Source organism: Archocentrus centrarchus, chromosome 19, assembly GCF_007364275.1.
Source record: "Archocentrus centrarchus isolate MPI-CPG fArcCen1 chromosome 19, fArcCen1, whole genome shotgun sequence".
NCBI lineage: Eukaryota > Metazoa > Chordata > Actinopteri > Cichliformes > Cichlidae > Archocentrus > Archocentrus centrarchus.
Genome location: NC_044364.1, coordinates 16,998,385 through 17,018,901, shown reverse-complemented (window position 1 = coordinate 17,018,901; position 20,517 = coordinate 16,998,385). Strand labels below are relative to the sequence as shown.

Below are 20,517 nucleotides of genomic sequence, written 5' to 3'. Positions count from 1 at the left end.
AATGCAGGGGTTTTACTTATAACAAAGTTTTTTTTTTTTTTTACTGTAGTATAGCTGCTTGAGTACATCATCTAAATACAGTGCAAAACAGTTATTCAGCATAGAGTAATACCACCTGTACATTATTAACATTTTTAAGCCAGTTTTTAAAGCTGGCTTCCTTAGCCTCCCACCAAACAAACTAGTCCCCTATCTCCTATGACAATTAAAAAAATATGCAGTTGCTTTTGTAAATGAATGAGCCATAATCATTTTTTCAACTCTGCATCTCTGTTTGGTTTGTTGACCCCAGGTGGCCAAAAAGCAATTTATGCAATGAATAATTATTAATTAATGAGAGCTGCTGTTGATTCATTCTCTTAATATTTGAGCGTTTATGTGAATTCATGTGTTTTCTGAGCACCAAACCTGCAGGTTTCTCTGTGATTTTAGGTGCCGCACGTCTGGTTGGCAGCTCGACCTCTGGCAGCGGGCGTTTTGAGGTTTACCTGAACGGCCAGTGGGGGGCGGTGTGCGACTCTCACTGGACAGACCGGGATGCCAGTGTGATCTGCAGACAGCTGGGTCTGGGGTAGGATGGAAAAAAACATCCTTTAAGAGTTGCAGTCTGGCTGATGTGAAAAGTTCAGTCTTACTGGTGATGCTTCTGTTTTCAGTGATATCGGCACAGCATTGCAGCACGCTGAGTTCGGCGCAGGCTCTGGCCTATTTCACTATGAACGTCTGGGTTGCCGCGGTGATGAGAACACCCTGACTAAGTGCCGGAGCAGGACGTTCGTCACTGGTGACTGCAGCCATGGAAACGAGGCAGCAGTGGTGTGTGCGCCACCAGAAGGTCAGTGTGACTTCCACAATGTCATGGCAAACACACGCGAATATTTCTGCCCACACCTGAGAGGCACAGTGCGATTTATTTCCAATAAAAATTTGTATGAATGCTGCTGGAGCTCACCCCATCCTTTAAACCCCTCTCAGGCAGTGGCCCTCCTCTCCGACTGGTTGGCGGTGAGGAAGACTTTGAAGGTCGTGTGGAAGTGTTTCACTCAGGAAGGTGGGGCTCTATCTGCGATGATCAGTGGGACGACAGGGATGCAGAGGTGGTGTGCAGACAGCTTGGTTTTGGGTACGTTCACACCTCCGTCACAGCTAGTTAACAGATGTAGCGTGACATTTTGATCCATTTTGACATTTTACCAGCTGCTGCTTTCACTTTAGGAGTCTCAGGTCAAAGAGTAGCAGGAACTGCCACAAATGTCCAAATCAAAAAAAGCAAACACTATGTCTGATTTGAATTGGGCTTCTATTTCCTTTAAAGCCTTCTCCTTGTGCACCTCTGGACCAGGTCCGGCACTGCTGCTATTTTTAGATTGCTCTCTGTATGTTCTGTTCTGACCATCTGGCAAGCTGATCCAACTTTCATGTCCAGGATTGTCGCTAGTTCGGTCTCTGCCTATGAAGAAGAGACCAAACAGTTTTCAGGGGAAAAGTCCACTTCTGATGTAGCAGGCAGCATAACCTCTGCCACGGCATCCCCAGACTCTTTCGTGTCTGTCACATGTGCTCAACGTGAACCTACTCTCATCTGTGAAGAGAGCGGGGCGCCAGTGATGGACCTGCCAGCTCTGGTTTTCTCTCAGGCAAAAGCCAGTTGAGCTGCACAGCGCTGCTCTGTGAGCACAGATCCCACTAAAGGACGTCAAGCACTCATGCAACCCTCACAGAGTCTGCTTCTGACAGTTAGGTCAGAAAAATGAAGTTGAGTAGCCCAGTGGAGGTCACTTTGTATCCCTCGCACCGACTCTGCTGCTGCGTTGATGCCCTTCTACAGACCTGTCCAACTCTCCTCTGGTTACCGCCCGTTTCCTGGTTTCTCCTCCACATGCTTGAGACTGTGCTGTGAGAGACAGCAAACCTTCTTGTGACAGCACGTGTGGATGCACCACTCTGAAGGAACTGGACAACCTCAATGGGTCGCAGGTATCGTCTCGTGCTACCAGGAGTGACAATAACACTGATGAAAAGCAGAACTAGAAAAACAAATCAGTCAGGAGTGAGAGCAATGGTCTGTGACTGCCACCTGCAAAGCCCCCTGTTGGGGATTGTGTTGTTGTCTCTCCAGTGTACATGTTATTACTTTCATTTGCACTAAAGAAGGTGAAATGGATTCAAAGTGGTTTATGCTTCCTAATTGGAAAGTTTGATATCCCTGAAGTTGAACTAAGTGTGTATACGGTGATGAATGAGTCTTCCCTTAATTTTTTTCCATCCATCCTCTTATCCTTTTCAGGGTCCCCAGGGCCTATCCCAGCTGTCATGGGGCAAGAGGCAGGGTACACCCTGTACAGGTTGCCAGCCTGTCACAGGGCTAACACAGAGACACAAACAACCATCCACACCTATGGGCAATTTAGAATCACCAATTAACCTAACCCCACTAACTGCATGTCTTTGGACTGAGGGAGGGAACCAGAGTACCTGGAGAAAACCCACACAAACATGGAGAACATGCAGACTTCACACAGAAAGGCCCGGATTCAAACCCAGACCCTCTAGCTGTGAGGCAACATTGCTAACCACTGCGCCACTGTGCAACCCCCCCCCCTTAATTTTTTGAGAAGTGTATATAGACATGGGGTTGTGCGCTGTGAATTTGCCCTCCAGGGTCACTGATTGCATTTAGGTTACTATAATGGCTTGATGAGTCATATGGAGAAAGAGTTGTGGAAACAGCCTGATCACAGCGCATTGGAAATGCAGGATGTTTATTGGCTACACCAAAGCACATGTATCACACCACCTGTCCTACATACCTGATTTGGCTCCCTGCGACTTTGTTCTTAAGGTGTCACCTTTTTGACTCACTGGAGGGGATCCAGCACATATCCCAAGTGTGCAAGTTGAGCTGCTCAAGGAGACGACCTTCAAAGGGATAGCAGCCAAATGTGAATCTGGTCCAGGTTACGCTTCCTGTGGGTGGAACTGTGGAACTTTTTGATTGCAGCTCGTATTTTGGTGGGCGTTTGTATGTCTCTCTCGCTCTCTCCCTGTGGAAAGACGTTGTAAATGTGATGGTGTCACAATCATATGAGATGCTAATGAAACTTTACAGGTCTGTAGTGTGACAGCAGGGGTCATTTTCTCTTTAAGCTCAGCTATTTTCATTAAGGACCTGACAAATAGAAGCTGCCAGTCTCTGTAAAAGCCAAAAAAAAAGAAAAAAAAAAAAGTATTTTGTTATTTATCAGATGCGTGAGCATTTCAGCTGGAAAAAAAAACTAAACACTTTCTCACACACAGAGTACAAACCCTATGAAGTTTCAAAAAACTCGTCTCACAGCAATGAAGTTGCAGCTGTGAAGGAATGTTCATGTTCAACAAGAGGTTGCATTCCATCTCCCGACGCACCGGGGAACACCTCACCATCTGCGTTTGTGCTTGTAAATAATAGATGTCCTGACACTGATGCACAGGTTCTCACACAGCTGCACACAGCTGTGCGCTGACGTGTTTTTGACACGTAAAGACAAAACGAAGCGAACATGATTTGGTTTTCCCCACGTGGATCATGTTTTTTTTCCCTCTTCGATAGGTAGAGTATGTGTGTCAGATGTTTAGACATTTTTCAGTGCTGACAGGTTTTTATAACACTCCTCCTCCTCCCGGTGGACAAACAGTGGTGAAAGAAGTACTCAGATCTGTGACAGTACTTGATTACAAGTAAGAGTTCTGCATTTAGTATCAGTTTGTACAAGACGTCCCCCTAAATTGTCATGAAGTAAAAATAATAAGTTTCATGAAAAGCAAATTTAAACTTTTTTTTTTTTCCTGTTTTTTGGCCACAGCAGCTTTTCTATCAAGTGGAGATAGACAGGAAATGGGGAAAGATGCACAGGCAGATTGGTAACAGGCCGAGACTCAAACCCATGCCACCTGCACCACAACATAACATACGCATGTGGTCGCCTGCTCTAACACTGAGTCACCCAGGCGCCCTGTTGTGGTTAACATTTAACAGATTATTTTTAAAAAACTACCGGCTTTAGAATTTCCAATCCTTCCTCTGTTTCCCGTACTCTGATGATTTCACCCATTATCCCATATTTATAAAAATAATTTCCTGCATCGTTTTGTAGATTTCTTTGCTTTACTTTGCTTTTAATAAACCTGCAGCATGTTATTTTTAGGTTAAAAACACGAGCAGAAATGCACACAGCAGCAGTGCTTTTTATAGCAAGCTGGCACCAATAAGTCCTCACCACATAAAGTACCCTTGTAGTTATTTATTATTTAGATTGTATTTATTTAAAGAGGATCTTATGCTTTTTTTTCTTAGGTGTGTTTTTCAGGTTTATATCCAGTGGACTGACAGATGTATCAATGCGTCATACACTTGGGAAAGTTGACAGTTCTGTGCAGCTCCATAGATGTTGACATGATGTGTGATGTCCACATGAAAATATTGCTAGAGTTATTGAAATAAAGATTTCTACAGAAATTCATTGTCCATGGATGAAGAGCCGTAAAGATTTTTGTGGCTTGCTGAGTTTTCATTGTAGTTCAAATTTGATTTCAAGTGGGCAGGATCATTAAATCATTTAATTTTTAGCAGACATGAATTTCTCTGATCCTTTCATTTAAGTGTAGCTGCTGTAAATATTTATTTGTCCGTCCGTCAGTTAAACTGATAAATGAAAAGAGGTTCTGAGGTAATTGGTTTTTAACTTTTCATTAATTGCTGATTATTATTATTCTAAGGCTTTGCCCATTTATTTTTTTTTGTCTTTGTTATTGATGTCTGATCCAGGATGGGAGACAGTATAGCTATCTTATTTTATCCAGGGGGCCAGATGGACTCTTTGGGAGGGGGGGCTTGTTTTGGCCCACAGACTGATGCAGTGCCATCACATTTTCTTTAATATTCATTTACTTTTATGCTATCATAACATTTATTTTACCATATTTTTTTTTAGCTTTTTATCTAGCGTGTGGGGGTCAAAATTACACTTCTCTGTTCGGTTTAACTTTAACTTTCCATCAGCCTCAGTTGTAGTTTGTGCTTCGATCTTCTGAAATCCTGGTAAACATATAACTGCTGAACATTAGCATGTTAGCATTGGCATTGTGAGCGGCGCGCTGACTTTAGAATTTAACAGTCTCTTAGCGCTGTGCGCTCTAAGCTTTAAGCTCTAAGTATTGTTAACATTTATAGTCATTGTTTAAATGCTGCATGTATCAGTAAAGCAGAGATACTGCTGCTGCCCTTCAGTTTCATGAAGGAATATTCCTGTTTAGCAAAGGCAGAAAAACACAAGGTTTATATAAGTGTGTGTGTGTGTGTGTGTGTGTGTGTGTGTGTGTGTGTGTGTGTGTGTGTGTGTGTGTGTGTTGTAGGGGTGTGGCAAAGGCCTGGTCCTGGGCTCACTTTGGTCAGGGTTCAGGTCCAATCCTGCTGGATGCAGTGAAATGCACAGGAAATGAGCTGTTCCTGGATCAGTGCCCTCACGGTGACTGGGAGCAGCACAACTGTGACCACATGGAGGATGCTGGGGTCTCCTGCAGCCCTTATACCGGTACACCATACCCCCCCCCCCCCCCCCCCCCCCCCCCCCCCCCCCCCCACACACACACACAGCCAAAGTACACACTGATGAGCTTAAAGCTGCTATTTATAGCCCCTCAGGCTCCAAACATCAATAAATCATTACTGCATAGAGCAGCATCATCCTGTTTGTGACAAGTAGAAACAGGATTTAAGTGAGCTGAGCAGTAACATACCAATTCATGTGACCAAACTCAGATCAATAATTAATACAAAAACAAAAATGTAAAATGAATTTCAGATGTTGCATCTATAAAAACAGAATTCTGCCTCTGAGAAAAGAGGATTTTATTTTCGCTTCTAACCACAAAATGACACCGTTTCAGACGGCGTGGTGCGTCTCGTGGGAGGAGACAGTCCCTGGGAGGGTCGAGTTGAAGTGTTTCATAACGGTGACTGGGGGACGGTGTGTGATGACCATTGGACCCAGCAACACGCAGAGGTCGTCTGCAGGCAGTTGGGCTACAGGTATAAAGACAACACAGAGGGTTTTAGTCATTTTGTATGACTATAGAGGATTTTTGCTCTGAGGCCAGCAGCTGTTTTCAGACCAGCTAAAAGTAATTGTTATGGCATACAAAAATTGAAGATGACATGTACATACAGGGAACAGAAAGATCAGTATTATAACTGTGCCTTTATTCGTTGGAATGACTGAGGTACACTGAATATTAGTATATTTTTAACACTGTGGTATTTCTGAGTGTTTCATAGCTTTCTACCAAGTTTCTTACAGTGTACAACTAAAAAGAATGCTGTCCTCATTTCTAATAGTGTGCTCACACTTAATAAGTAGGCGATAAACTTTTCTCCATCTGTAGGGGTCACGCTGAGGTCGTATCCGATGGGACATTTGGCGAGGGTGTTGGCCTGATCCTCCTGGATGATGTCCAGTGTGAGGGATCTGAAACCTCGCTGCTGGACTGTCAACACGGGATCTGGGGACGGACCGACTGCTCCCACAGCGAGGACGTTGGTGTCCGCTGCAGAGGAAGATCTGAGGAAGAGACTAATGAGGTGCCGGTCATCGCACCTTCCACAGGTGAGAGATGGTGATGATGTCATGCAGTAGTTTAAGGCTGGATCAGCCCTTTAGTTTTTTTTTTTTTTTGTACTACTGAAACATTTTTAACTTTTTACTTGGGATAATTTCTCCTACGTCTCCACAAGATCCACTCTGTACACACTTCCCATTCAATCTCTATGCAATGAGTCATGCAGTGTGTTCTGGTCACGTCACATTAATGTGTCTGAGTGACAGGGCATCGAGTGGCCTGCTTCTCATTTCCAAATGCTGAAGGCAACTTTATGCAAACCAATGATATAAAATTTCCTGGACTTTATGCCAAGTCTAGGCAACAAACCTTTGGAAACTCCTGTTGACCCCAGTCGTTGCTGATCTAAACAAGGGCAACTGATTTCACTGGATTCATTTTGTAATTTAAGAAGAAGTCTGAAAGTGAGCCACTGTGTTGTTTTTGGTTTGAAATCTGGCCTTTGTCCAGTCTGGTAATAATAATTATTATTATTAACGTATTAAACCTGCATTCTTTGTAATGGCCACTCTTTTTGTTTCAAAAAGAAGTGAATCTTTTTATCTCTCAATCTTTTTGTCAGACTGTGCACTGTGCTATTGTTTGCAGGCTTCGGATTGACCAACATTTCTATATGTTTAGGGTTATATTATTTATTTTTCAAAACAAAAACAGAAAATCCCCATTTAAAAAAAAAATACCCATGTACGTATGGACATAGCCCAAGGCTCTCAGTAGGTGGCATGCATCTTTTAGATACAGTCTACACTGTGGACACACACACACACACACCATCAACAGCCTGTTCAAAACTGGAATCTGCCCAGAACAATGCGAGGCTGTCGCCGGGTGCCTTGCTGAAGGACATCTCAGCAGCAGCGCTCCCCACTCAGATTTATTTCCCCAGATTGGCAAACCTCCAGAGCTCTCCTCCTCGTCCTTCAGGCCACTCATGCCCCAGTTTGTATGGATAAAAATAAACATCAGGTTTTAAAAGTAATAACTTGAATTAAGGCTACAAAGAACCATTTCCTGTCTCAGAATGGAACGACAGTTTATTTTATTGTATACACTATATTGCCAAAAGTATTCACTCACCCATCCAGATCATTGAATTCAGATGTTCCCATCACTTTCATGGCCACAGGTGTATAAACCAAGCACCTAGACATGCAGACGGCTTCTACAAACATTAGTGAAAGAATGGGTCGCTCTCAGGAGCTCAGTGAAATTCAGCATGGTACCGAGATAGGATGCTACTTGTGCAACAAGTCCAGTCGTCCAGTTCCTCGCTACCAAATATTCCACAATCAACTGTACCACTAAGTGGAAGCGATTGGGATGCTGAGGTGCATAGTGCGCAGAGGTACTTGTCTGACTGCATTGTGCCAAGTGTAAAGTTTGGTGGAGGGGGGATTATGGTGTGAGGTTGTTTTTCAGGAGTTGGGTTCGGCCCCTTAGTTCCAGAATGGGACTCTTAATGCTTCAGCATACCAGGACATTTTGGACAATTTCATGCTCCCAACTTTGTGGGAACAGTTTGGGGATGGCTCCTTCCTGTTCCAACATGACTGCACACCAGTGCACAAAGCAGGTCCATAAAGACATGGATGAGTGAGTTTGGTGTGGAAGAACTTGACTGGCTTGCACAGAGTCCTGACCTCAACCTGATAAGATGCTTTTGGGATGAATTAGAGACTGTGAGCCAGGCCTTCTCATCCAACATTAGTGTCTGACCTCATAAATGCGCTTCTGAAAGAATGGTCAAAAATCCCATAAACACTCCTAAACCTTGTGGAAAGCCTTCCCAGAAGAGTTGTAGCTGCACAGGGTGGGCCGGCATCATATTAAACCCTATGGGTTAAGAATAGGATGTCACTCAAGTTTATATGTGTGTGAAGGTAGATGAGAGAATACTTGATAGAAAGAAACCAGCAGAAAGAATCATTAGACCGCACTGCAGAAGTTTGGTGGCGCTGCAATTTATTTTGCCACGAAAGGGCAACTTGTCTCTGCAGAGTGCTGCTCTTGTGCTGTCTACCTTCCTTGTTTACACTCGTGTTTTTCTGTCCAAATGGTTTACATGTCACATGTTGACAGCTGTGAAAATAAAGCGCTGTTACCAGCTCTGCTCTCCAGAGGTCGTGTCGACACACACAGTCCATTAGAATGAGCGGATAAAGAGACACCGGATGACATTTAACACTGCCAGTGGACATACAGCTAGCTCCGTCTCTGTAGGTGCACAAACATGAATATGAATGAGTGTTTTTTTTTTGTCTGGTTAGGTCCCCTGGTGCGTCTCGTGGGTGGCAGCAGCAGGAAGGAAGGTCGAGTCGAAGTGTATCTCCATGGTGACTGGGGAAGTATTTGTGACTCTGGCTGGAACGATCTGAACGCAGCCGTGGTGTGCAGACAGCTTGGACACAGGTTAATGCTTGTGTGGGAGAAAGAAAGACGACAGAGTTTTAGTAAAAACAAAAACAGCACATAAAGTCACATCTTCTCTGTTCCTCAGTGGTCGAGCGGTTGCAGCTGGTGGGTTCGGTCAGGGGAAAGGACCCGTTCACCTGGACCAGGTGAGGTGCACAGGAAAGGAGGAGTTCCTGGGCGAGTGTCCCTCTCTGGGCCAGAGCATCCAGGGCTGCAGACGCAGGGAGGATGCAGGGGTGCGGTGTGACGTCACCCCACGAGAATCAGCAGTACAGACTAAGCCTGAAGAGCTGAGCTGTGGGCTGAGGAAGCTGGTGGAGGAAGACGGCAAGAGGAGGAATCAGGGAGAGAACATACTCAGGTAGGGAAAATATGCAATAAAATACCAGCAATGAAAATCTGAACCTGTTTCACTTTATTTCTCAAACTAGAGGCATATTTTAAAATATTCTCAAGTGTGGCTTAACTGGACTGATAGGGGTCACCTCCCACCCTCTGTGGATTATATTACATTATAGGCCTAAAACCTCCAAAACCATCCAAATAGTACTATTAAACACAGGTTTTCCAAGACACTGTGCACACAATTTTTAAAAAAGTAGAAATGAGTACTCCATCAGTTTAGCTTTAATATTAACATGATATATCAAGCAGGCACGTACTGAAGCTCAGATCCACTGTCTCATCAGCTGATCTCAGTGCAAACAGATGGCTGAGTTAATATCTTTCTATGCACCCAGTTGGCAAAACTCATATAAAACACACTATATAAGCTGCTTTAGCCTGCCTGCAAGCTCCTTTGAAACCCACTTCCAGCCCAGCCCCTCCTTTTCAGGCTTGTGACTTGGACTGGAGTCCTCCTGCTGCTCCCAGAGCACAGCCATATACTTACCAGCAGGGCTTTTTGGTTTTCTGGTAAATCTGGGGTGAACTTCTCATATTTTGTGGTTCTTTTGATATTTGATATGTATATTTTGAAGAAAAGTTCATGTGAATGGCTCAGCATCAAAGTGAACATTTGATGCTCAAAAAAACAGAAGCAAGAAAGGGTTTTGATTGAGATCTGTTAATTTTCCTTGCTCAGAACCACGTGGCCATGGCAGGTGTCCGTGTGGCTTCAATCTCAGGAAGAAGACAGCAGTCCCCTCTGCAGTGGCACTCTGATCAGCCCCTGCTGGGCCCTGACGTCTGCATACTGTGTCACCAGGTAAATCCACAGCAGATTTATAAATCAGTTCCTACACTGTAGTGGAACCACAGAACGTCAAAATACCTGAGTGTAAATCCCTGTTAAGCTGCTTCCGTCTCTCTCCTGCAGGTTTGGCGGCGATCCATCCCGGTACGTGGTGAGAGTTGGGGCATCGGAGCGGCGTCTCACTCTGGAGCAGGTGGTGGTTCACAGGAAGTTTAAGGGTCAGAGCGGAGGACACGATCTGGCTCTGCTTAAGCTACCCAGTGCAAAGGGTCACTGTCTGACCTTTGACCCCAACACCAATGCAGCATGTCTTCCCACTGCTGACACAGACTCAGGGGGAAATACTCCATCTTCTTGTGTGGTCACGGTTACAGCTGGCTGGACAGGTCCAGGTACACACTTAAAGAAAAAGTCTGAAAATATGTTTCAGGTGAAACATCTGGGGGGGAGAAATTTAAATATAACTTGGGCAGGTTTAAGCTGCTTATCTTTACAATTACAACTATGACAACAAATCATTTCCAAAGGTTTAAGATTAACCTGGAATTTTGAATTTTTGAAGTTTTATAGGAGATACTTCCATTTTCAATGTCTGTTCAATTATGTCTGTAGTGAAAAAATGCCTTCAGAGGTCCCAAGATGATCTTCAAATTGCTTTTTTGGATTCAACAAACAGACATGTAAAACAAGAAAAAGCAGCAAAATCTTCACACCAGTATTTTTGGGGCTTTTTGCCTCAACGAAAATTAAGAGAGGACAGGAAATAAATGAGAGTGAGGAGCAGGTGGGCCAATGTCAGGACCAGCACCCCAACAACATGTGGCTGGATTGCTGTAGAATTTGATACAGATTTCCATTTTCCCATGCAAATGAATCCTAATGACTCTGATGATTTCCTGACTTTTCCTCTGGCGCCACCATGTGGTTGATACTTGTAGTCTTTGGTGAAAATAGCCAACAATGGTACATGGATTAACAGGAAACTGTCATGTTATTTCCTGTGATTTCATTTTGTTTGTTTAACAGTGAAAGTGCTAACTGAGCAATATAAAAATAACTGAAAATGATCTGTGATGCCCCCTAAAGGCTCATTTTCATCTGTTATCTTTAGCCCGTTAAAACAGCTGCCTAAAAATTAAAAAAAGAAGCATCTCAAATATCACATGCAGTAGAGGTAATTCATATTCTCTAAAAATGAGCAAAATGCACGTCAATCAACAGGCCATGTAAGACAAAAGGCAATAAAAATAAAACAAACCATAACATGCAAACACATCTAAGCCCTCCCACAAGATGAATTTTAATAACTCTGGAGATTTCTTCGCATTTCATCGCCTGTGTTCAAATACTTGTAAAACAATGGCATTTCCATCAGCTGCATCTGTACTATCGGGTGCTAATTAGCAAATGTTAGGGGCTTACATTAGAATACTAACGAGCTAAACTAAGCTTGTGAACATGGTAAACATTTAAATTTTTTGTCACCTAATTTCATCTTAACAGAGCTGCTGTAATCTTTCTAAAAATGCTCTAATTTGCATCCTTTTTTCCAGATCAGAAATATAAATATCAGATGAAGCCAGATTTAAAACGATTGTTTCATTTTGTTGAGAAAACTAGAATAGAATGTATTTGCAATCTTACATTTTCACTTCAATATGCAGCGAGGAAAAAAGTGTAACAATTTAGGGATGAAATCTTTTATAAATCAGGCTCTGAAAATGTTACAGTGAGTTCACTGTACTCAAATGCCCTTCACAGTCATCAGATTTTACTCCAGTAGAGCTCCTTTGGGATGTGGTGGAGCTTTAGATTCTCAGCAGCTGTGTGGGATGCCATCATGTCAATATGGACCAAAATGTCTGAGAATTAAAGCAGTACTGAAGGCATATGTCATCATAATGAACAAACCCTCTTTTAAAACTGTAAAATGTGGCACAGTGTAGGTTCTACTGAAGTAAAGATTTGTGGCTCAGAGTTTGAGGAAAAAGAAGTCACTTGGAGAAAATGTCCTAAAGCTAAATATATATGAAATCACTTTGAATAAGTTTCACACAGTGAGTGTGTAGTGAAACGCACAGGTGTAATGCTGCCAGAGTCACTTTTTTTCTGAGGTGAGAAAAGGAAACAATTTATTGTAATCCTGTTGAAATCCACTCACTAGTGAAACTAAAAAAAACAAAAACACTCCCGTTTTCTCCTTCATTCACGTGGACGCCATGTTTCATCTTATAATATCTGTTTCAAATTAAAAGCTATCGAAACTTTTCACTTCTTAGCGAGGCTTTTATTTTGAAAACTCTCCAGGAACATGCGCAAATTGTGTTTTTTTTTTTTTTAAATTTGAATAAAAACCATACATGAGATATAGGTATATGCCTTTTACTGTTAGACAGGTAGATATTAATACACCTGTTATTATAACACAGCAGAGAGTAAGTGAGGGAGAGCGGGAGGACGTGGGGAAAGAAGAAAGGGGCAATAAATCTAAATCAGCATGGTTGGATGGGAGGAAGATGTAAAGGTGGATGAAGATGATCTGAGATGAACTTGAGGCCAGCTGGGCAAACAGAATATGTTTTAGTTTTAAAATTAGTTTAACATTGATCATGTGCTCAGTTGTGGTTGACTAACGGATGTAATCTTGCCACTGTGGTGACACGGCCTCAACTCAACCATGCATGTGAGCGCACTCTGTTGGTGCACTCTGGTACTTAAACTACACCTCTGCCTAATTGAATACTTTGGACATTTTCTGCACCACAGCCCAAAATCTGTTAAAAAAAAACATGTTCATACCTGCAGTGTTGCCTTAATCAGCTGATTTCTTCAGTATTTGTAATCCTGTTGTCCTTCCTTTCTTCTTCTAGACTCCGTTCTCGCTTCCTGGGTCCCTCTGATGTCATCATGGCAATGTAAGAAGCGCTATGGCAACAGTTTCTCCAGTCACGGCACCCTGTGTGCTGGCAGTCCTCCAGACACCAGCCTCCTCCGTGACGACAGTTGCCAGGGCAACTCTGGAGGCGGATTAGTGTGTCAGACAGAGACAGGTCGATGGGTCCTCAGTGGTGTTGTTGCCGGGGGTTACGGCTGTGCCGACCCCGCCTCACCTGCGCTCTACACGCGAGTCAGCCGCTTCAGGAGCTGGATCGACGAGGTCATCAATGCACGAGCACGCCCGGAGGCGCCGCACGCAGAAACGCAAGAAGATCTGACACACAACGACATAACGCACACACACAGCGAGGGCAAAGATGCGCACTTGCACACGCACGGCAAACACACACACGATCTGCAGCCATCAAATGAAATCAGCAAGATTAAACACACGCACTCTCATCATTCGCACACCAATCAGCAGGCTCACACCCAAACCAAACATGTGCACCGGGTGGAGGACGCAAACACAGAAATTCTGGTCTGATTGAGGCCGTGCCATTGGCTTACCACCTGTGCCATGTGACCGCCTGAGGAGGGTTAAAGGACAAGGAAAAGGAAAGAAAGATGCTCCCAAACTTCAGTCAGTACAAACGGCCGTCTGTAAAATCTGAACTCAGTGTTGTGAATCCCCGGTGCGTGCTGTGGGCAGGCTTTTCTGAGCTGTGCGGGTCATTTGTGATGTTTAACGTGTGAGTGAGTTTCAGCCCGTTTAGAGGGAAACGAGTCGGCAGATTTATCAGCACGCTGATCGGGGCCTTTTACTGAAAATCCAAAAATCAGCATTGCATGTATTTTAAGGAATCTAGTGTTTGCATAAAATATTCCTGGGGGAAAATTTTAAAGATGGTCACACAAGAATCTATGCTAATTTCACCTATTTATGTTTCGCCTGTGTGAGCTTAAGAAAAAGAACAAAACATCAAGAACAAAAGGCTGACTGGCTGCCATCAGCGTCCCTCTGATTTGATTAATGTAGATAAACTCCAAACTCCTGCAGCAGGCGAAGCTCTTCCCACGTTAGGTTTTTTTAAAAATCCACACGTGGTTTTCTTTTTCAAACAGGGCTTCTCTCTTCAGGCTGTTGTCTTATACCTTTACTGTTGAAAGTGCAGTTGTTCATTTGGACCCATGACTAAGCTACTTAACTCAGGACCATACCACTGATTTAGCAGGTTTTAGTGTTTTTATTGCAAATGATCTGCTGCCAATACTGGAGTGTAACCCAGTTTTTCCAGCCACCAGACATTTATTAGTTCATGTGTCTGACTAAATGGCATAAACATGAAATAGGCGCTACTGAGCTGGTCACCTTACATTTCACACATTCTCCGTTAGCTTGTTTCTTATTTGCATAGATTGGCCTTATTTGTCATTTTAAAGCACTTCTAAATGCCTTACCGAGCCGCTCTCCCCATGCTCTCCTTTATCTAATTCTCTTTCACCTCACCTCCACAATCATTCACAGCATATAGATGCACCTCCCTGATCCTGGTTCTGCTGGACGTCTCTTCCTGGTAAAGCGGAGTTCTTCCTTCAAACTGCTGCCAACAATGATCAGACGGGGACTGTCTGATCGTTGTTGGTAGAAAAGTATTGCATTAACTGTTCAGGAGTTACAGCTATTTTAATAGACTCAGAAGTTTCTGGACAACTAACTGAGAAGCAGCTTCGTGACCAGATGAGGCCCATTCCCTCATTATTCCATGAAAAATTAATCAGATAAAGATCTGAAGTTGAAAGTTTAAGTAGTGAACCTTTGGTAGCTGTTCACTGGTACTCTGAAGGCATGAAGCTGCAAGATGCAAGTGAAGGATAGGAAAAACTTTAGGAATGGCCAAATCAACAAATCTGGTACATTTTGTTTACACTCAAGAACAATAAGGCTAGATTAGACTTCACCAGAAAACATCTTAAAAAAAAAAAAAAAAAGTCTGCACAGTTCTGGAAAAATATGTTGGAACAGTTGAAACCAGGATTAACTCGGACCAGAAAGATCGGAGGAGAAGCGTATAGAGAAGGAGAGAAACAACTGATGATAAAGACCTGGCAGAGCAGCTCAAGGGAGACAACGCAGCATTAAAAGTATTGAAAACAATCCTTATATTTAAAAGGATGTCGGTTCATCCAATTAATGTTTGAAAATGGCTTTAATTCCCAAACAGTTAATTGAATACTTTTGTAAAAGCCCTTGCATTAAAGCATTAAGCATTAAAGGCATTATTAGGCAATTTATCTTGATTAATAAAGAGGCAATAAGCTACAAATATCACAAAATTACAGCAACTACATACAAGCAATCAGGAAATCAGAAAAATCATCAGAAAATAAATGATAAAAAAAATAAATGACCTGTATGCATTTTTCTGTTATGCCTGAGCCTTTAATAACAACAGAATGCATATTATGCTTGGATAAATAAAACAATTAGAAAATGGTTATAGTAGGATTTTATAATAATGCAAGTGATTTTCTTCTGGCTCTGGCTAAAACCTGGTTAAAAAGGAAAAACCCTGCCAGTTTGATTATTATTATTTCATAGATCATTCATAAAATATTGCAACCTTCTCAAAAGCATTTCAAGTGTCCCAGGAAGCAACTGATTTTTGTGCAGTATGAAACAGAAATCCTTCACAGTTTGTCAAAGTAGCTGAAGGGTAATCCGGTGCAGTCACCCTCCAGTAGCAGTATTGAAAACACAACTTCAGGACTCTGCTGATTTATTTCTGATGTGTGACCAGGAAAACAAATAGTTTGGAAATAAGTTGCAGTCTCTGCACTGCATTTGTAGATAAAGAGCTAAAATGTGCAAAAACATTGGTGTGGTCCTTTAAAATTGTACAGGACTCTCCTTTTAAAGCCATTGGAAGCTGACTGTTGGGTCATAAACATGTTTTTGTACTGGCTCTAGATAGATAGACAGGTGCTCAGATAGATGGATAGCTAGCTACTATTTCTGCATTTAGATTGTACGTGTACCGCATTCATTCTCGAATTAAAGAGCTGGAATTAGATAGCCGAGCTGGTGGCGTTAAATGTTGTCTGTTCTGTTGTTCTCTGAGCAGATGTGTGATCTGACCAGAAGATGGCGACATTGCTCTATTTTCACGGGGTCGTCAGTGACCCTGATGGTTCTTTTTATACTGTTTATGCTGTAAGCGTATGGACTTAATGTGCTTAATGTACTGTGAACCACTGTGTTGTGAAGCATCTTGTAACCTGCAACTCCAACATTTCTCCAAGCCTGTTGTTATAATCCTGTACATAAACTCTGGCCCTGCTACCCGAGACTTGATGTTTTACCATGCAGATCCTGTAGGTTCATGTAAATACTGTATGTTTCTGGTTGGGCGATGAGGGCGCAGACAGGGTGAAGTGTTTCACATGTACCCCCTACTTTACCTGTGTTAAACCCATCAGCTGCTCCTCAGTGTAATGTGCTGAATCATGGTTGAGTATTAAAATGTATACCTGCTGAGAATGAGTCAGTGTTGTTGTCGTCTCTATTAAATATCTGCTGTTAAAAGAAAACAATTTCCTGAGCTCCGTTTTCCTCATGCAACAGCTTCCAGAGCCGGGCTAAGAAATGCAGTTCCTCTAATGTCCACTTGAGGCTCTGAAAAGGCTCTGGTTCAAAAAATTACTTGGGGATCTATCACTAACAGCTGGACACGTTTGATTACTTTTATAACTGGATTTTTTCTTTTTTTAAGGCCTAAAGTTAGCGTGGGCACTTTGAGTGACAGCAGTCTGCTGGTGCCTCACCTCTGCCAACCAGAGTCACTGACCTGGACCTCTCTGCCACTCTGGGGTTTGCGCTGTGCTTTGATGCAGCACTTCCTGCTTCAGAAAACAGGCGTTCTGATGGTCTACATGTTAAAAATTAATAATAATTCAGTGTCTAACCCAACAGCCCCAGGTCAGTGGCTCAGAGTTTTACTGACTCATGTATATTTTTACCAGCCTATGGAAAAAAAAAGTGCTTTTATTTGTATATTTTTTTATATTAATACAATTAATTTAATATGTTTTATTTATATCAACCCAAATCTGCAAAATAATGTTTCTAAAGCCTTGAAATATGAATATGGTCCATGCCCCCATTCAGACTCACCCCTGCTTGTTGCAGGTATCACTGTGATAGAAAGCAGGACGGCTGCCAACAGCCTTCAGCAAGGTACCCGATTCAAACGGCGGGTCAGACTAAGTTAACAGTTCATCTGCATACTTTATTTTAACTTCTGTATATTTACTGTAGGTGTTTCGCTGTGTAAATGGTGCTTGCTGAACAGCTGGTTTGATGAAGGACTCCCTCCAGCTTTTTCCTAAAAAAAGGTTTTAATGGTGATTACAGGAACAAGCGCTCCTGTTGGTTCTTTCACTCCACCTGAGCTCACCGTCTCTGTAACGCCTCTGTGCGTCACTTTGTATGTGTGTGTGGCAACTGAGTCCTGCAAGTTGTGGATTAAATGAAGCATCGAAGCAAAAAATGTGCTTTTTATAATCGAGTTCTTCAAGTGACTCAGTGAATTGCTGCAGCCCTAAGCTAGTGGCTATGGCCATCTTTTATATACAGTGTGTGTGTTTTCATGTCATCAAACATTGGCTATGCAGTTGTTAAAATTTGTACACATGGAGCAGTGTCGGTGTGTTTATCCACTGAGAAAGATTTGGTCTGAAAAATCCGTTTCTCATAATCTGAGTTGGTTTCAGAGCACATTTCCATACTGAAAACATGGATTTTATGAATTGGGGGGGGGGGGGGGGGGGGGGATTGCTTACAAACTGTTTCAACCCTCCAAGTAATTGAAAAGTAAATCTGCTTAGCGGCTGTTCTCAGCCACCCATGAGCGCTGTTAATCTTTTCTTTTGTTAGAATGGGCTCCCCTCTGAAATAAAAGGGGATCAGAGGATACCCTTGCTGGACTGGATTGACCAGACTCTGTTGAAAACTGCAGAACAAGCGATTTATAATAATTGAAATGGCCTTTTTGGGACAAGGCTGATTATTTATAAATCTGACTAATGATGCTAATGATTTGAATAAGATGGGGTGTGATTACCAGTATACAATTTTGATGGTGGGGTGGGAATGATAATTAATGCAGCCCCCCCCCCCCCCCTTTCAGTACTTTAATTGAGATGGTTAAAAAAAAAACAAACATCCTTTGCTTTTTGACTCTCTCTCCACCACAGTACTTATTTTCTTGGGCTTTCAGTGCTCACAGCCAGTGTGCTATGGCTGACATGACCATATTAGGGATATCCCCTCCTTCTGACATCACGCAAAGTCAAGAATAGAAAAAGAAAAAAAAAAGTCTGAAATGGAGCATCTGAGCAGTCCAAGTCTACTAATGCTTGCACATACCCAAATCTCATTAGTTTATTTGAGCATCCACCGCTTTAACTGTATGCACTCACCAGCCACTTTATTAGGTACACCTTGCTTGTCTTTGTGTCGGACCCCCTTTTACCTCCAGAACTGCCTTAATTCTTTGAGTTGCTGGACACACTGCTCAGAGATTTTGGTTCATGTTGACATGATAGCGTCGCACACTTGCTCCCGTTCAATCACATCCCAAAGATGCTCTATTGGATTGAGATCTGGTGTGCGTGGCGGGCATTCGAGTACAGTGAATTCATCATCTTGTTCAGGAAACCAGTTTGAGATGACTGGAGCTTTGCAACATTGTTATCCTGATGGAAGCAGCCATCAGAAGATGGGCATACTGTGGTCATAAAGGGATGGACACCTTTACCGTGCCTATACATGTAAATGCGCCTAGTTGCTGCCATGTGATTGGCTGATAAGACATTTGTTTGATCAGCTGAACAGGTGCACACACTAAAGAGGTGAGTGCATATATAACAGATGAAATTAATCCATACAGTTAATTTACATTTAACTCTTCATTACCAGTTATTTATTTTTATTTCATACTTCAGCTCTTTTTCATCCAACTGGAGTTTTGACATTCAGCCTTTGCCTTCAAAGGGTTAATCGCATCTGCCTAAAACAGGATCTGCAGCATAGCAATAAGGTGTGGTAATACTTACACAAACACCAGAGCAAAGGTTCAGACAGAAGATGACACGCTGAAGGGAAACAACAAACAGCGATGTGTGCACACGGATAATTGCTGTGTCATTTTCTAATTTAAGCTTGCAGAGCACGTGTATGGGCTGCATTCATACCCTCAGGTGAGTAGATGCATCTGTGCAAACCAGTGAATAGTATTATGTGGGCCTTCAGTAGGATAATAGATAATACGTTAGTTCACCTTTAGCTGAGAGATTGGAGTCCAATGACAAAACACGGCTAAGTTAATCTGTCTTATTCCGTATGTTTGAGTATCAGGGCAGAGAAAACACGAGCTCGGAGATGAAAAACAAAAGCTGATACTGTTTTCCAGGAAGTAACATTGTGGTTTGCGTAACCTTGCCGCCATGGCTTCCTGCAGCAGTCTCTTGTGTGAAGAACAGTTTCAGTGCTCAATCTCTGAGGTTTTGAGCCCCCGTCTGTTGCACGTGGCCACAACTTCTGCAAGGCCTGCCGGGACAATAACAACCACTGCCAGTGTCCACTCTGCAAGCAGATCAGTTTAAAGGAATAAAAAGGAAAGAAGCACAGACAAACTTGCCACGGAGGATTGAAGTGAAGCCTGTGACACCTGAACTTATAAGAAGCTGGAGGCTGCAAAGTTCTGCCTTGAATGGCTGATCTCCTTCTGTGAGATTCACCTGGAGCTTCACCACAGGGTTGAAAGCCCGGAGAATGACACACTGTGCAATTTAAAGGTCAAAGAGGCCCATGGGAGCGCACACACTGTGGACTTGTGCTGCAGTACAGATGAGAAGTGTGTTTGCCAGCTATGCATCAGCAATGACAAGATTCACAGTGCTGCTGGAGATAGAGATGAAGAGAGCAGGAGCTCCGAGTATGACGGATGATTCAGGAGAAGCTGCAGAAAGTCCAGGGAGGGACACTCTGGACCTTCTCGTTCTCATTGACTGAAAGAAGCCAATCAGAGCTCAACTGGTGACAAAGAAAAAGCAGCTGCAAGGAGAATCGGGGCTTCAGTAAAGCTCTTGAGAAAGAAATCAGCACACTACAGGGAAGGTGCACGAAGCAGGAGCAGCTCTTTCCAAGACCTCCAGAGACGGGCATCTCTCTCCAAACTCCCACCCATCAATAATCTGCAGGAGTGTCCATCTCTAAACTCAAGGAGACTACCAGACAAGAACTGTCTGACTCTGAGGATAAATTCAACAAAAGAATGGAGCAGATCCCAGATGTGAGTTTGACTCTGGACTCGTTC

General features: G+C 42.9%; 1 protein-coding gene across 1 annotated transcript in view; it reads left to right on the top strand.

Annotated features, from left to right (window-relative positions):
- Window positions 1–15,130, top strand: part of LOC115798008 (neurotrypsin-like) — a 32,552-nt gene extending 17,422 nt beyond the window's left edge. Inside the window, exons 4-14 of the mRNA XM_030754651.1 lie at window positions 433–571; window positions 657–835; window positions 976–1,123; window positions 5,392–5,570; window positions 5,926–6,067; window positions 6,421–6,641; window positions 8,922–9,063; window positions 9,152–9,427; window positions 10,151–10,273; window positions 10,385–10,653; window positions 13,132–15,130. Of these exons, the coding sequence (XP_030610511.1) occupies window positions 433–571; window positions 657–835; window positions 976–1,123; window positions 5,392–5,570; window positions 5,926–6,067; window positions 6,421–6,641; window positions 8,922–9,063; window positions 9,152–9,427; window positions 10,151–10,273; window positions 10,385–10,653; window positions 13,132–13,685 (2,372 nt within the window). The 3' untranslated portion in view covers window positions 13,686–15,130. The remainder of the gene's footprint in view (window positions 1–432; window positions 572–656; window positions 836–975; window positions 1,124–5,391; window positions 5,571–5,925; window positions 6,068–6,420; window positions 6,642–8,921; window positions 9,064–9,151; window positions 9,428–10,150; window positions 10,274–10,384; window positions 10,654–13,131) is intronic.
- Window positions 15,131–20,517: the final 5,387 nt, after the last annotated feature.